The sequence below is a fragment of the Ostrea edulis genome, chromosome 7 (genome assembly GCF_947568905.1).
Source record: "Ostrea edulis chromosome 7, xbOstEdul1.1, whole genome shotgun sequence".
NCBI classification, from domain to species: Eukaryota; Metazoa; Mollusca; class Bivalvia; order Ostreida; family Ostreidae; genus Ostrea; species Ostrea edulis.
This window is the reverse complement of record NC_079170.1, coordinates 11199002-11215520: the sequence shown is the minus strand read 5'-3', so window position 1 is coordinate 11215520 and position 16519 is coordinate 11199002. Positions and strand designations below refer to the sequence as shown.

The following is a 16519-nucleotide window of genomic DNA, read 5'->3' as shown; positions in this document are numbered from 1 at the left end:
TCGATTTTTAATCTTAATTAAACACTATCTAGAGTAAAAGTAATATGGAAATTAAATATATAAGAGCCTCCAGCTGCCAAAACTCAATGTCAATAACAGCAATATTTGCTCTTTTGGACTTAAGAGCCATTCTCTGTAACCACTTAAACATTTATATAAGGGGTCCGGCACGCACTGTCACCGATTTTTTTTTCAAATTTGGCACATCGACTTAATCTGGCACAAGTAGTGTAAAAAGCTATGCAACTCTGTTGCCATGGTAACATGTGCATGCCATTCAGGTCACAAAAGAGTCAATTTTTGCATGAAAAATGACATTTTTCATTCAACTATACTGGATTAACCTGTTTGAGTTCTTATTTAGTCATTATCAAATGATACTATATAGCATTTTTATTATTTAGTTTGATATTTAGTTAAAGGTTTGAATAATTCTGTTATATTTTCATTCTGTCTGGAAAAGAGGGTTGTTTGATACATTCTGAAAAAGCTAATTTAGAGGCAAATTTGAATGATGGATAAAAATTCCCGCATTCAGCTTGAAATCTATAAATGCTTGTACAACATACATTAGATATAGTACTATCATATAACAATGAGACATGTTTGAAAATCTACCATCTAAGATGTGTTTCCATGGAAACAAAATGATGCATTTCGTCATGATATGACAGTAGAGATGCATTTTTCAATGTAATTCAAAATACAATTTTCTATGTATTCAAAGTATATAATCTTAATAACCGATTGCTACTGATGTTAAATTTTAAATTTTAACAAGTGTAATATGAGAATTCATGTTGGTTGCCATGGAAACGAAAATTGCTATATTTTTTCAAATTCGAAATCCATGCAAAATAAATAAATTTTTAGACCAAAAAAAAAAAATGTGCTTTTATAGACAGATTCAACTGAAGTCAATGTTATAGTTGATAAAATATTAATACTGATAGATAATTCATTTTACATTGTTGCTATGGTAACAAAATACCACAAAACAGCAAACTTGATGTTCACATTCTTTTCAAGTAAATATCATTTTGTTATACATCATGCATGTTCTTCAATCATAAACACTCTTAATTTGTAACAGATAATTAAATCAATGGATATTTTTTTTTGTTTAAATGTGCATGATTCCTATTTGTGTATTGTACATGTATCACAAATTGTAAATGTATATCTTAAGAATTCATTAAAATAACTACCATATTTAGAAAATGCATATTTAAATATTTCAGTTATTTCAAACTATCGTGTACATTTAATCACCTTGCCAATCAAATTAAGTGTGACATTGAAATTGAATCATTGATCTTAAAAATTGTTCAAGTTAAATAAACTAAATAGAATACATAAAGATTGTAATTTATCATTGATTCATGAGGAATTACCCCCTCTCTCTCTCTCTCTCTCTCTCTCTCTCTCTCTCTCTCTCTCTCTGCAGTTCAATATTAGCTCTGCTTACTATGTATATGCAAGAAATGTTATGCCAGTACCATGTATGAAATATACATGTATTAAACAAACATTTTTTAATACATGACTTGACAATTTACAGTTACTCATGAGAAAGTATTTTGACCTTGACTCGTGACCTTGGCATTTGATTAAAAACAATTGAGGGCCTCTATTTTCTAGAGTCTGGACGTTCATCATTGTCACTCGTTTAACGTATCTTTTTAAACATAGGTATGTGAATTACATTTCAACATCATAAGAAGACCTTGCTTGTAACTGTAACATACCAATGATGGTCATATTGAAGTCATTTAGTATGCTGGGAAAGTCAATATCTTTAATAGTTGACATCGTTGGATCCCACGGGTTGATTCATTGATTATCATTTAAGGTACCACCGAAGAATTTTTCACTCATATGGAGACGTCACCATTGTCAGTGAGGGTTGCAAAAACTAGGCCTATGCTCGGCATTTAAATTACGGCCTTTGAGCAGTGGGTTCCGATGATGAATATTTCATAATCGTATCCTGTTATGAATGGTATACCTTTATTTTAGAATCATATATTACAACATAGACAAGATAAGCACACACATGCAATCTTTTTCATTTTCTAATTTTGCGCATATATAGTCATCATGGCTAATCGTCTTCTCAATGGCATAGAGACAACTAAAATATAATGTGATCTGCTGTCCTGATAGAAATTCTTTCCGGTCAAATGAACCACACCCTATCATATCCTTTGAGGCAACATGAGCATCGAACATACACTGATTCTTCTGACTTGGCCCCCACCAAAATGACAATACGACACTTCCTACAAAATCAATAAATAATACAGTATGTATTAATTTTAAGAGAAATACCAAGATGAAATATATGCAAGCATATCAAAATCTTATGTCCAATCTAAAATGTATTACTTGTTCTCCCCATGTCATCTGCATCTACTACTACATGTAGCTGTAATATGTATTCCTTAAATTATATGTTTGAATGAAATATTATTCCAACCCTTTTCTTACGGTAGGTAATAACTTACTTAAATACATGTATTCTTATCTAGATTTAGTTTTATCTAAACTGTAAGGTGATTATATGATCTCAATTAATCAACACATGGGTTAATCATAATATTCAAAACAGTGAGAATCGTTTTGCGGTGTTTTATCACTTGAGGACTTATGCAACGTTTCTCAATAATATATATCAATTTTCATGAATGTGCACTCTGTCTCGTTTCTACAAAAAAAATCTTGGGGTACGTCGTATTACCATGTCTGTTTTAGAGATAGCATACTGGTACTCAGTATTTTGATAGTTTCTAATATTGTTGCAATCAAAAGTTATGTATTACAGCAGGTTGTATATATAAGGACAGTACAAATATATTTTAGCAAAGAATGGATCAAATCCAGGACCCCTGCATTACAAGATAGGTTATCTAATCGTTAAGCTACTCAGGCCGGTAAAATTTAAATTTATTTCCGAAATCATACAATAGCTTTTTATATCAAAAAGATGGAAAAAAGTCCAGAGAAAATGTCAGAAATGTTAATAAATACTTTTGTTTTGTTAGTGGCATGTGTAAAATGAAAACAAAATCAAGCTAAACAAAAAAGGGAAAACAAATAGAGTAAATTCCCATGCATAACATGTACATAGGCTAAGGTGTATCAGTAATGGTATTTCTACAATATTTCAATTCTGTTTAATTAATTGAATTTATTCATAGAATTGATAATTTTTTAAAGTATCATCAAAAGTAAAGAATAACTAATATGTGGATGTCTAATAATACTGCATAGTGTCCCCACCTCAATTCACTTCTCAGTTGAGTATCTGTACATGTATAACCCCCCCCCCCCCCGAACTAATACAAGTAGAAAAGATTAGAGATAAAATTCAATGTTATGACCCATTACTTTATTGCATGAATGAGAGCTTATTCAATGTTTTGGCATGTATCAATGGGGGGGGGAGAGAGTATGCAATGGCTTAATCACAACAGGGCGTCTCTTTTCTTTTATGTAATATGTATAATAACGAAAGGTCATGCATTTTTCAAATGAATAAATATCTATGATTTTTTGTTTATGATTCTATTAGATCTACTTTATTCTATTATAAAACAGATAATGATAACGATTTTGCATTTATTATCTCAATTTCATCCTAGTCATACGATCCCCTACATAATAAAGTGTGCTGCATTAGGCCTAAGTAGATCTAAGTACTGTAATGTGTGACGCCACAGTCTACATTTTGACGTCATATCAATACAACTGAAGCAGTGGCGAGTTGAAGGGTGAATATTTAGCACGCACGCACATCATATGTGCCATGCTATTGGCAGATCTAGAGAAATCCATAATTGTACACAATGTCTATGAAAACATTTGACATCAAATGGTTGTGATCAAGTTGATTAATTCTAGGCTTGTGAATGGATTTCAAATAAATAGAATAATTACCGGTATTACTAGAACGCTGGTACTTGGAGATATGTCTCTCACACCTTCTCCTTTCGTGTGGGTGAGTGGAGAGAATATTTTGAATGCCACATGTCTTCGTCTAAACTTCTGTCAGCATGCAGTAAGACATTATCCCGCCATATTATATGTGTTTCTATGTAATTTTACTGCCTTATCACGTTGAAGAGTTTCAAAGGGGAATAACTCTTGGTTACAGAATGCATTTCCCCCCATAAATCATTCACTTCAAATTGTACGAAATAGGCAGATTCCAAAAGTTTTAGTTTAGATTTATGAAGAACATACATTAGTTGTTTTTAAAACTTGTGCCACTTTATTTGAGGTGGATGCAAATAAAAGTTATTAAGACATAAAAACCATTGAATTTAAACACAATTTTACAAATTTCTTCAATTATAAAAATCACTAAGGATTGTCCATTATTCATTTTTTTTCTTAAATGAAAAATATGGGATCTGTTTTATAATTTAATATGAAAATTAGAATTTTAAGACTATTCATAATGTTTTATATTCAACTTTTGTGCCAAAACTACCAACTTCTAGAAAATGGCCAAACTTGATAAAACTGTACCTGTTTCCATAGCAACCATGATCACTATCTAATTTTTAAATATATTTTCTTGAATATGTTATATTGATGTTTCACTCAGGTGAGTTTCATGAAAATCGGTGACTATGCGTGCCGAATTTTTTTAAGTGGTTACAGAGAATGGCTCTTAATTTCTCTGAAAACTCTAAATGCCAGTTCAGCATTTTTCATTGATCATTTCATCCGCCATTTTCTAACTTTACAGTTATCACGTCACGTGACTTTGATCACCATCATAAAGAAGTTTGCACACAACATAATGATATTTGCACATAACGATAAGATGTTTGTTCTAGACGTAATGAACCAAAAAAATCACATCATATAAACACATAATCATATCACATAATGACAAAAAGCACATGACATAATAAGTGAATATGACATAATCAGAAAAGCACATTGCATAATGGTATAAAATATGCACATGACAGGTTGGTAAATACACATGAAATAATGGTGAATGCACATGACATGAGAGATGCACATCACATAATAATTAATGTTCATGAAATTATAATTAGTGCACAACAGATAGTAAAGAAGCAAACGACATAATGATCAATGCCCATGAAATAATTAGTGCTCATGACATAATGAGAGAAGCACATGACATGATGAGAGCAGCACATGACAGAATGAGGGAAGCACATGACATGATGAGAAAAGCACATGACATGAGAGAAGCACATGACGTAATGAGAAAAAAACATCACATATTTATGTATACACATCACTAAATATCAGAATAACTCCATAAGACAGTTATGGCGTTCTATAAAAAGACGTGCAAACAATCAGTTTTGAGGTTGATAAAGAAGATCGGGTCGAACCTTTGCGAGAAATTGCTCAAATATTCAACCATATTAGATTCAAATAATATATTATTGAAAAGTGTTGGACATTGTTGGCTTTTTTTTGGGGGGGGGGTCTATAAAGAAAGTGTTCAAATCACTTTTTAAAGGAATTCTCAAGATATTATAATCAAATGGGTCTGCCACAAAGTACTAAGTTTCATTTATTTTAATCCATCCATATTAAGAATTTTGCTGGGTGTTTCAAACCGGATCTACATTTAGCTACTGTCACGATGACGTCATTTCATTTGTGATACTATGATCCTCTACGATAAATCATATTCAAAGTATTTTACTGCAGACTTTACAAAATCGGTATTATTTGATATGATAATAGTTATGCATAAAGGGATACATACAACTGATATTACTTAAAGGAATCATCACAATACATGTGTACAGTGTATCTGTATCCTGCTTATAGATAACATAAACATAAGCATAGAACACAGTATTGGTTTGGAAAACTGGCAGCACAGAAGTGACATACCAATAAATTACCTTCCATTATTTGTCCAGATATATAAATTTTCTTACTAATACTGTTAAAATATGTTGGGTTTTAAAAGGGGCATACCTTGTAAACAATTCGAACCCTCTTGAAAGAATCCTGGGTCGCAGGAACAAACACCACCACCTGGACTCTGATTGTTCTGTAGACACCTCCCAGCGTTTGCAGTACCAGTGCACTGACGGTCGTGAGAGCATGATTCGTTCAAAGACATTCCAACTGTACAATGTAAATGAATGTATTCCATTGCTTTTATCAGGAGTCATTTTACTTTCAAACATGAAATTAAACATAGCAAAATCCTAGTGGATATCATTTGTTCTCTTTATGTGTAGTCTCTACTAACCAGGTAAGCATTTACCACCCATTACTTCAAATACTTTCTTGCAATAGGAGAACATATTCTTGCATTTAGTGGTGTGTGTGCACTGCACGTCCTTGTCACAGGATTCAAAAAGGTTGCGTCGTGCTTATATTAAAATAAGAATCAGAGTATTCAAAAAATGTTGCACTGTGTTTTCAGCAGGCTAAATAGATGTGTCTGTACAGTTTTGATCAGTGATAGATATACCATTGTTTGTGATATTTCATTGAGTATCAAATTTCGTTGTTTTAGTGGGGGTTAAACCAATATCACCTCTCACCATTTTTTATCACGAACGAGCATAAAGTATCTTACTAAGAAACTCACCATCGACAAAACTTTATGTTGGGAAATTCACAAAGTTTGATCCCCAAGAAATTTAATGAGACACAGTCTAATTTTGATTCTAGAATGCAATAATTAAAATAGTCAATAATAAAGTATTCTGTACCAATACAAAGTTCTTTTTCATTTTCATCCTCAAATAGCTTTCTGCAGAATTCTCTTTCAGTGTTGCAACCTCTTCCATCATCGCATATGTTTACGTTATGTGCTACAATATAAGGAAAGGAAGTCAAACAATAATATAATGCAAAGGCATGTATCTATTTCAATACACACATATATGTATATTCTGTATCGTTATTAGGAGAATATATATGTATGTATTACCTTTTGTAGGTTGACATGAGACATGAATCTGAATTTCGTTGAATGAACTGTTTCCTTTGCATTGGTTAGGCATCATAGAAAATTCATATTTCTTGACATTTGCATAGAGCCTCACAACAATACCGCTAAGCCGGATCGTTTCATTTGATGACGAATTGTCGAACGAAGTGAGAAGTGTGCAAGTCTCCCCATTTTGATGAGATGTCAAGTTGTCTGAAATGTTAAGAATCTTAAACACCTAAATATGATTTCCTGTTTCTTGTTTCTTTGTATGGCATTTGTTATTGCGCAATACCTTGTCGAATTAGTGATGGGATTTCCTGTAGAAAAAATTCACAACTTTGATCGCTCTGTACAAACCGGATAATATCTTGAATGCTGAATTCCCTGCAAATGCAAGAATTGTTCATCATAGCGTGGATCCCTGATACGATTTATTAAATATTCCATTTTTTAAAATCATTTTACGACAATTTAAAAACATTAAGTATCAATGTGTACAAAAAGAAACAAATCTCTAAATTAGGTGTTTCAAAGGAAAATCTTACTCTTGGAAATGCAGAGAAAACATCGACTTGGGCGACAATAAAATCCCATTCAGACTGATCACGAATAGAAATATATCTATAAATAGAAAAGGAAACAAGGAAGTAAACATAAATCTATAGCTCAAACGAAGTGGAGATAAAACAAGATTAATTCCAAGGGCTTTTACCATAAATTTCAAAACTGGATTTAAAAGAGTATGTAATATTTTGTAATCATAAAGAAATTATTCCTGTAAAATTTAGTTTGAATAAAGTGAAGTTAACAAACAGAGATCGATAACAAAAATAAAAAATGAGTTCCGGAAACATCAGACTAGGGAGCAGGTGCGTAGGAATTTGCACCCATTGTAAACCTGTCACACATACCTTGATCCTTATATCCTGGCTTGTTAACATTCGTTGCTTAGATGTCAATGTTCAACAATATATTGCATTATGTTAATTTCTCATAATGTTGTTTAATAGAAATACATTTAACACATCCTGGTGATCTAATTTGAGTTTGCGTTTGACTACGGAATATTTTATTAACATAATATCGGTGGATGTGACTGGTACAAAGTGAATGATTGCTCCTTCTAGGTACTTGATCCCATCTCTGGCATCTTCGGGTTCTGAATTTGCCCTTCTCTTAATTTTGTATTCGGTGGGAATTTTTTAGATTGATCACTGTTGATTATCTTCACTTGTTCATTTTGCAACAATTTTTAGGTGCGATTAAGTAAAACTATTGAATGAAATTTTTCAAGAGATACAATGTATTAGATTTGTGGTTACAACTTTGAACTACGTTGATAGATACTACGAAAGCAAAATATTTGTATTGAGATCACCAGTTACTTACCGACTAACTCCATTCCCCTCATCATGGCTGTCTGTCTGATTTATTTTAGCATGTATTCATTATATAGCAAAACGTAAACATATCCACATATGCAAATTTGAATTATGAATATACTCTACGTGACAATCACGCTCGCTTCCTCATTATTATTCTTAGTACCATTTAAAATTAAGGAAATGGCCATTATTTGTTTTATTTTAACAGCTGTATTTTGTGTATAATACCTCATTTGATACTTTTATTATCAGCTGAATACGGGATATATGTTTCGCACCTGATTAGATATACATATCAATGTTCTACGTTTATCTGACTAAAACAAACATCTAGTGGCGGATGAATTCTGTCAACAGAGGATGACTCCTCTTCCTAGACACCTGATCTGACATTAGAAAATTCCAATGGCCCGTGTTTCCCTACTATCGATGATTCTTATTATATTTTTAGTATGTGTCTACTTCCGTCTAAACAAATCCAAAGAAACTTATTACAAGGATATATCCATTAAATTCTTGATTTTTACATCTGTATTTTGTGTATAAAATCTCATCCGTTACTTTTGGTATCACCTGCATAGAGGGTGTATATCTCTCAGCTTATTGTCGCAGACAATATTCTACGTTTAACTGACTAAAACAAATACTTAGTAGCGCATGGATCCTATCAACAGGGAATGAGTTCTCTTCCTGGACACTTGAAATCACATCGAGGCAGGTTATTGATTAACAAATTGATGGTGCAGGAGTTTCAACAGTCTCGTTTAATGTCAGCATTATGTAAATTCTATGGTCGTTATAACAATCTAGTATGCCAATACAACCTATCATTGAGTCGAATGTTAATTACCTTGTTTCATTCCAATTGTTAAGGCCGTTCTCGGTACACTGATTTTGACTACAGATAATTCCATTTACCTGATCATTGTATAGGGCTCAAGGCGGGTACGACCAGTCGACAGGGGATGTTTACTCCTCCTAGGCACCTGCTCTCACCTCTGGTATATCCAAGGGTCCGTATTTGCCCAACTTTCCATTTTGTATTGCTTATAGGAGTTATAAGATTGATCACTATTTGTTATATTGATCTTTTATCAAGAAATTCCAAGGTCCCGTGTTTTCCTTATTATCAATGCGTCTTAGTATTTGTTCACCTCAGTCTAAAAAAATCCGAAATAATTTTTTGCAAGGAGTTTGTCGCACGATAAAGATGCCTAATTAGAATTAAATTCATTCGAAGTAAACGTTTTCTTTTAAACAGTTTGTGTACAGGTTCTGGGTTAAAGTGAACCTTTTCGATTGGAATAGAATAATTCAGAGATACAGTCAGACAGTATTTCACAGCAGTGTTTTAAGTAATTAAATGTTTTTTCAAGAAAGATTAGCTCTGCTATCGGTTAAATATGAATAGAAAAACATTAACACTTTGTCAGAATGTATATACGCTATCATATAGATAATATGAGGAATATTCACAGCCGTTTTCTGAAAACTTTGCAAAAACATGTCTTTTTACGGAGTTTTTGACATCATAACATCCTAATTTGAAATTCGGAATATTAACAAAGTACACAACGTGTAATCAACAAAGTAGTTTTGGCAAGATCTATGCATGATCATTCCAATGAAAATATTTTCAAAAGATGTTAGATCCGCTCACACAATTGCTAAACAAATATGCGTATCGAACGTGTGAGCAGGTAGGCAACACATAATTGCGATAAGATTGTCCCATTGTCATTTTTTATTTTACCTGTGACAAAAAGAAACCCGAGTCTCTATCATTATGTCATGCCCCTGGAATCAAATAGGGCATATCCTTGTTGGCCTGTCCGTCTGTCTATATGTCTATATTTGGCAAAATACTTTAAATTTAGTCATATCTTTTAGATCTTTCATATTTAGTATTTGTATTCCTTGGAACAAGACCTTTCCATTGACACCAAACTTGTTGATCTGATTACCTTAACATTGACCTTGGACCTACCTTTAGAAAATTCGACCTGTTTTTATATTCATATGAAGCAGAATTTATTCAAAAACTTTGACGTGAGAGGAACAAATTCTTGTTGTGGTCTTCAAAGAGGCATTTATTTATATCGACGACGTTTTACATGTATATATTAACAATGCTAATTTTCATTCACATGTCGATTTGATATATCACTGTGACCTTGAAGTAAAAGACACCACAGAGTCAGCAAACTAACAACTCAACTTTATGATAAACGGTAAGATTTTAAATAACGTATTTCGCAATTTCTATGGTCGTTATAACGATCTAGTTCGTCAATACAACCTCGCATTGGGTCAAATGTTGTCTGACGTGTTTCATACCGATTTTTAAGCCGTTCTTGGCACACTGATTTTGACTGCGGATAACTCCGTTTACCCGATCAGGATATGGGGCTCACGGCGGGTGTGACCGGTCAACAGGGGATGCTTACTCCTCCTAGGCACCTGCTCCCACCTCTGGTGTGTCCAGGGGTCCGTGTTTGCCCAACTATCTATTTTGTATTGCTTGTAGGAGTTCTGAGATTGATCACTGTTCGTTATCTTCACCTTGCATGTAAAACATGATTTGTAAAGAATATCATCCATGACTCGTGCTGGTTTAAAGAATATGTGATTGGCAACATCCATAATCATAGAGTTCAGTCTATATTCAGGTGATGAAAAATCAAACTATATACTAGTTGTGGCTTCTTAAAATAACGTATGTAAAACTCTCAATGGAACAGAGTAAAGTTTTGTACGAATATGATGTGGTCCTAATTGTCTGTTGACGTAGGGTAAAAGTGACTCAAACGTGACATTATTTATACTTGGTCTTTTATATGAACGATGTCCATGACTGCGTTTCCGTCTTTGAGTATTTGAAGAGTCCTATCACATTCACGTTATTTCCTTGTGGACTATTTAAATTTCCCACTACATATACATTATCATTGCATCCATAATGAAATTAAATACCTAGAGTCCTGGAGTCGTATGCATAAAAATTCTAAGAATGTTCTTAAGTATATACTTAAATTTCTTAAGTATATACTTAGCTAAGTAAGATTCTTAAGTTCCGTTGCAGAAAACTTCTAAGCAACATGCTTAGTTGTTTTTAGCTAAGTACATCGCAATATACTTAAGTTTATCGTTGCTATGTCAAACGTCATTTCCGCTTTCACTTTACCGTAAGCACAGATTGCATGGAGTTGAACATTTTCTTGATAAGTCTCTCTTGTATCGCTAATAAATGATGAAATACTATAATTTTTTGTGTTATGCAAGGTTAATAAAATAAATAGACCAAAAATCAAATGTCGTTTTATATGACGTTATATCAGATTTTACCGTCTGCATCTGCATTGATCCTTGAAAATATGGCAGAAAGAGAAGGTGTTGAGAGTCAGTCATCACAGGCAACTAAGAAAAGAAAACCGAATTGGACAGCAGATGAATGCTTGTTTTTAAGCAAGTGTGTAGAAGAACATAAAAGTATCCTTCGAGCTAAATTCGGAACGGGGGTTACGACATTAAAGAAACGGGAGATTTGGAGGAAAATCACAGATGCCATCAATGCCTCTTCCTCCACCAAGCGAACGGTGGAGGAAGTTGAGAAGAAATGGCACAATATACAGATGAAGGGGAAAGCAGAGCTGGCAGACGCACGACGTAGTGTGAAACAAACGGGTAAAAGAATATATATTAAATCTATATAGTATATATATAGTATGCATTTCAAATTTGCTTGAAAAACATACACGAACAAGACAGGCACTAAATCCAGTCCCCATAATGTGCTGATGATGAACTATATTTCTTTACTATCGCATTTATAAATAAATAGAGACCTAGGCACTCGAGGGTAGCCTAATTGTATGTTATCTTACCGTACCATCTAGTATGTATCCAAACAGGCCCAATATCATATGTTGTTTCTGTATTCAGCAATCAAATCCTCAACAAATTCGAATATCTGCCCAAAGTTATACACAGTAAACAAAATGTCGAAATATGCATCGTCATTGACTGAAATGACGTAATATTATTCAAAGGTTATGTCCCTTTTTTGCCCCCCCCCCTCTTCCGGTCATGAATAGATCCTTATCAATCATGAAAAAGTAAGTGTGGAAAGTTAGCCATTGCTATTTTGAGAAATTTTTAATTTAACTTAATGACAGAAAAATATGAATAATGTAAAACCTTTGATCGATATGACCCTTCTAAATAAATATAATGTGCATGCATAAAGTACAGGGATAACCCACGGAAGCTCGAAATTGATTTGCAATGGGGCCCTTTGATGCACGGATATTGGCACTAGGGGATCGAACTCGGGTCACAACTGTTACTGTAGAAGCGAGAGCGCTAACTCCGCCCTACCCGGACACCTGCTTTGTTAACTATGAAATATCTAAATTATGACAAAAGTTCAGAATGAGAATAGACGTACCTTGATTTAATTTACCTAATGACTAATTAAAAAAACAACTTTGGTGATTTCATCTTAAATTTGATAGAATAAGTAAGACTTTGTAATGTAGAAATAAATATAGGATGTCCCATGGTTTGTGGTTTGATTTGAATTATGTTCAACAAGCTGTGTGTTTTCTAGATTATACAGAAAATACATACTTATTATGATGTGTGATTTTTTTTTTCAATAACTACCCACCCAAAGCTGGCCCTATCTATGCAATACAGGCACTTAAAAAGGAATTTTTCAAACAATTTTTCATCATCTAATTATTACCAGGGCCGATCGAGGAATTTTGAAGGGAGGGGGTACAATTAATTCTGGTTTTCAAAATTGGGGGTGCATCTTAAAGATGCGTAATTTATACTTTTCTTTAGCAAAATCATGTGACGAAAGGGGGGGGGAGGGTCTAACTCCCGGATCCCCTCTGGATCCGCCACTGATTACAAACGTCAGACAGTCTTTGATTCCTTGATGCATTTGAGTATGAATTATTTTCTTTTATTTCTAAAGAATAAATAGTTGCATTAATTTCGAAATTACACATAACTGCCTAGTTTAACATTTTTTTTATACTAGCAAGTATTCTTCTATCCCAACATTCGAACGCATCAATTATCCGCCACCCCCCCCCCCCCCCCATTAGGCAACCAGATATATTATAGGATTGAACATTCTTTTTAAAGAATTTATCGATGTGTAAACTCTGAACATTTTACTCACAAACGGAGTAAAAGTGCAAGGCACTTTTATGTTAAGTTTGTGTGTAAAATGTTCAGAATTTACACATAATAAATTCTTCAAAAAAAAATGTTTGATTCCATGTATTATCAATTTCAAAAATTTGAATAGTTTTCCCGCACTGTTATTTGTTTTCAGGCGAGTACATGTACGTATGCATAGCGTTTTTGGATTTATTGATGTGTAAATTCACGATTAGATTTGTTTTTGTCCATTCAAAACAATTGTAATAAATAACATTAGAATTATACTACATTATTCATCATTACTTGTTTTGTCACCAGCGTATTTTGTTTAATTTTGTAGGCGGTGGACCAGCGGGAAAGCCTTTAACGCCATTAGCAGAAGCAGTTGGGAGTGTTATTGGTACCAACAATATAAGTATCAGTGGGATCCCTGGTACAGTTGACACAACATATCTAATGCTCGACAGACCAAAGATCAGCACGGAAACCACAGCGAGTACGATGTATGTTCAGGAATTTTATACACCATTTCTTATAAATGAAAATTGAAAAAAAAAAACTTATCAGTGTATAAGAATTCGATTCCTTTTATTTCAGTGAATCAGATGGCCTTGTGACTCAATATCTCCATGTCATCAGCACCAGTGAATCTGGAGATAGGCAGCAACAAATAAACTTTGTTACTGTCCCACAGCCAAAGGCATGTCCTACCAATGTTTGCACCCACACCGTAATTGACCCGCATCTGCAAAAGCAGAAGCTAGAACTGGAAATTGAGAATCTCACCCTCCGAAACAAGTTTATACGACTTCAGATTGAAAGAATTGAAGGAGTAGATACAAGTAGTGAATTATAAGCGCTTTGACACGAATTTACTCACATTTAGTAATTATCAAATAGTTCTATAATCTTGAATTAAATAATGTTGCCAGTACTTTTTTAATTATTTGTATCTTTTCATTTACTGTTACGCAGTGACCACTTACCTGTTTACATAAAATGAGCAGAAACAATGTGATTTCTGTAAGCTCGACCATCTGTACCCTGGATATCTGCAACTATGTGGTCATTGGCATTTCCATTGTCATTGTAAGCATCTGCGTTGCAATCATCGTCAGGGAGGGGCAGATTGAACATTTTTGCGATGTTATGTAAAACTCCGCATGCTATGATGACATTGCTGGCACGTTGAGGATGCTGACGTATTTCTCCATGAAGAACATGGAACCGTCTTTTTAAGTGACCAATTGTTCTCTCAACAAGGGTGCGAGTGCACTTATGCGACCTTTTAAAAGTGAAGATATACTTTGAGAAAAATAATTGGGGGGGGGGGGTGTCAGAGGTGTGTGTTACATTCATATATAGAGAAGAAAGAGAGATGTGTGTGAATGAAAATATGCAGTTCCAAAGTATATCCACATGAAGATGGATATTAGAATCCAGAATGCGTTAGTGTTTTGAATATACTTTTGAGCTGTATATTTTCTTTCTTTCTTTTTTTTTAATCTATTATTTTTGTACTCTATGTTAGTCCCTAAGCCATGTTTTTTCTAAAGTTTTAAAGATACACGCATGTCAACAACAAAAATTCGACTTGTATCTTTCGTAATAGTTAACATGAATGATATCTATGTTTGTTATGCAGAATGGGGCGAGCGAATTTAAACTGGGTCGAAATGCCTCGGTACCGTTTACCGAAAGCAGCAACCCCAACAATTTGGATGAACAGCAGTGTCCTCATCATGATGGATGTGCTGCTAGAGAATATGAGAATATTTCTCGTAATATAAGCGATAAGTGTTTATTTTTCAAAGTGCTCCGATATATATTAGGCCCTAATTTCCTTACCTGTTGTACCGTGACTGTGGACCAGCTTGTGGATTTAAAAAAGGTGTCAGCAGCCAGTCTTTCCCAGGATAACCGCTATCACCGAGAAGATGGCATTTCACGGGCAATAAACGTCGTTGAAAGAGCTGAAATAGACCACTCTCCCTCAGTATTCTGGCATCGTGAGTCGCTCCCGGCCAGCTTGCCACGATGTCTAAAATCTTATAACTGGCATCACATACAATCTGTACATTTATACTGTGACAGTTTTTCCGGTTGACATACTCCACTTCGTGTTCACTGGGAGCTATAATTCGCACATGAGTTCCATCAATCGCCCCAACCACGCCAGGGAAACCAGCAATGGCAAAAAAGTCAACCTGGTGCTTCCGAATAGTTCCTGGGTCCATTGGAAAGGAAACGAATCGCTTGACAATATTTGGTTGAACAAGAGCGGTAGTAACTCTTTGAATTATTCTTGAAACCGTTGACTGGTGAAGACCAAAGTTGTCACCACTACATAACTGCATCTTACCTGTAGCATAGTATCTCAAGGCAACTATGACTTGCACAATTGCAGGTACACTGTGATTTCTGTTGGTCAAAGGCATAATGTCATTTTGAATTAAATCTGTTATAAATTCAATTCCTTCCTGATCAAATCTAAATATGTGCTGCAGTTCTGCTACTGTCATTGATTCTAAGGGATTAATTCGTGGTTTGAATGTTCTCTGTTTTCTGTCAACCATTTTGTTCTTGCTAAGCAATATGCTTATGAACTTAAGACAAGTAACGACCATGCTTAACTTTAAGCATATACTAAGCATATACTTAAGAGTTAAGAAGTTTTATGCAATCTACTAAGCAATATGCTAAGTAAAATCTCAACCTGCTAAGCAAGAAATTCATACTTAAGTATATGCTTAAGGACTTAAGAATGTTTATGCATACGACTCCTGGTCTTGTTGTCTACGAAAAGGGGTATTTAATGTTGGATTGTTTGTGTGATGGTATTTTTGTTCCAAAATCTTATGAATTGAAATGTTTCTAAAGAAGTTGGTTAACGCCATTACTTATTTGAAATCTGTGCCCGGTTTTTTTTATTAAGTGAACCCTTAGTTTATCCCACATAAATTAAGCCACACAGGTTACACTCAATAGCGTAAAGGAT

At 34.0% G+C, this 16519-nt stretch overlaps 2 protein-coding genes across 2 annotated transcripts; one reads left to right on the top strand and one right to left on the bottom strand.

Annotated features, from left to right (window-relative positions):
* Positions 1–1996: 1996 nt before the first annotated feature.
* LOC125660981 (uncharacterized) lies at positions 1997–8378 on the bottom strand. Its single transcript, XM_056143294.1, has 7 exons — positions 8348–8378; positions 7504–7579; positions 7251–7342; positions 6956–7168; positions 6735–6836; positions 5986–6138; positions 1997–2282 (listed from the first exon to the last, which is right to left on the bottom strand). The coding sequence occupies exons 1-7, from the start codon at positions 8370–8372 to the stop codon at positions 2029–2031; spliced, it is 915 nt and encodes a 304-aa protein (XP_055999269.1). The 5' UTR covers positions 8373–8378; the 3' UTR covers positions 1997–2028.
* Positions 8379–11711: 3333 nt separating this feature from the next.
* LOC130047801 (myb-related transcription factor, partner of profilin-like) lies at positions 11712–14512 on the top strand. Its single transcript, XM_056143295.1, has 3 exons — positions 11712–12027; positions 13862–14024; positions 14119–14512. Exons 1-3 carry the CDS (start codon positions 11718–11720, stop codon positions 14375–14377), a joined length of 732 nt encoding a protein of 243 aa, XP_055999270.1. The 5' UTR covers positions 11712–11717; the 3' UTR covers positions 14378–14512.
* The last annotated feature ends 2007 nt before the right edge of the window (positions 14513–16519 follow it).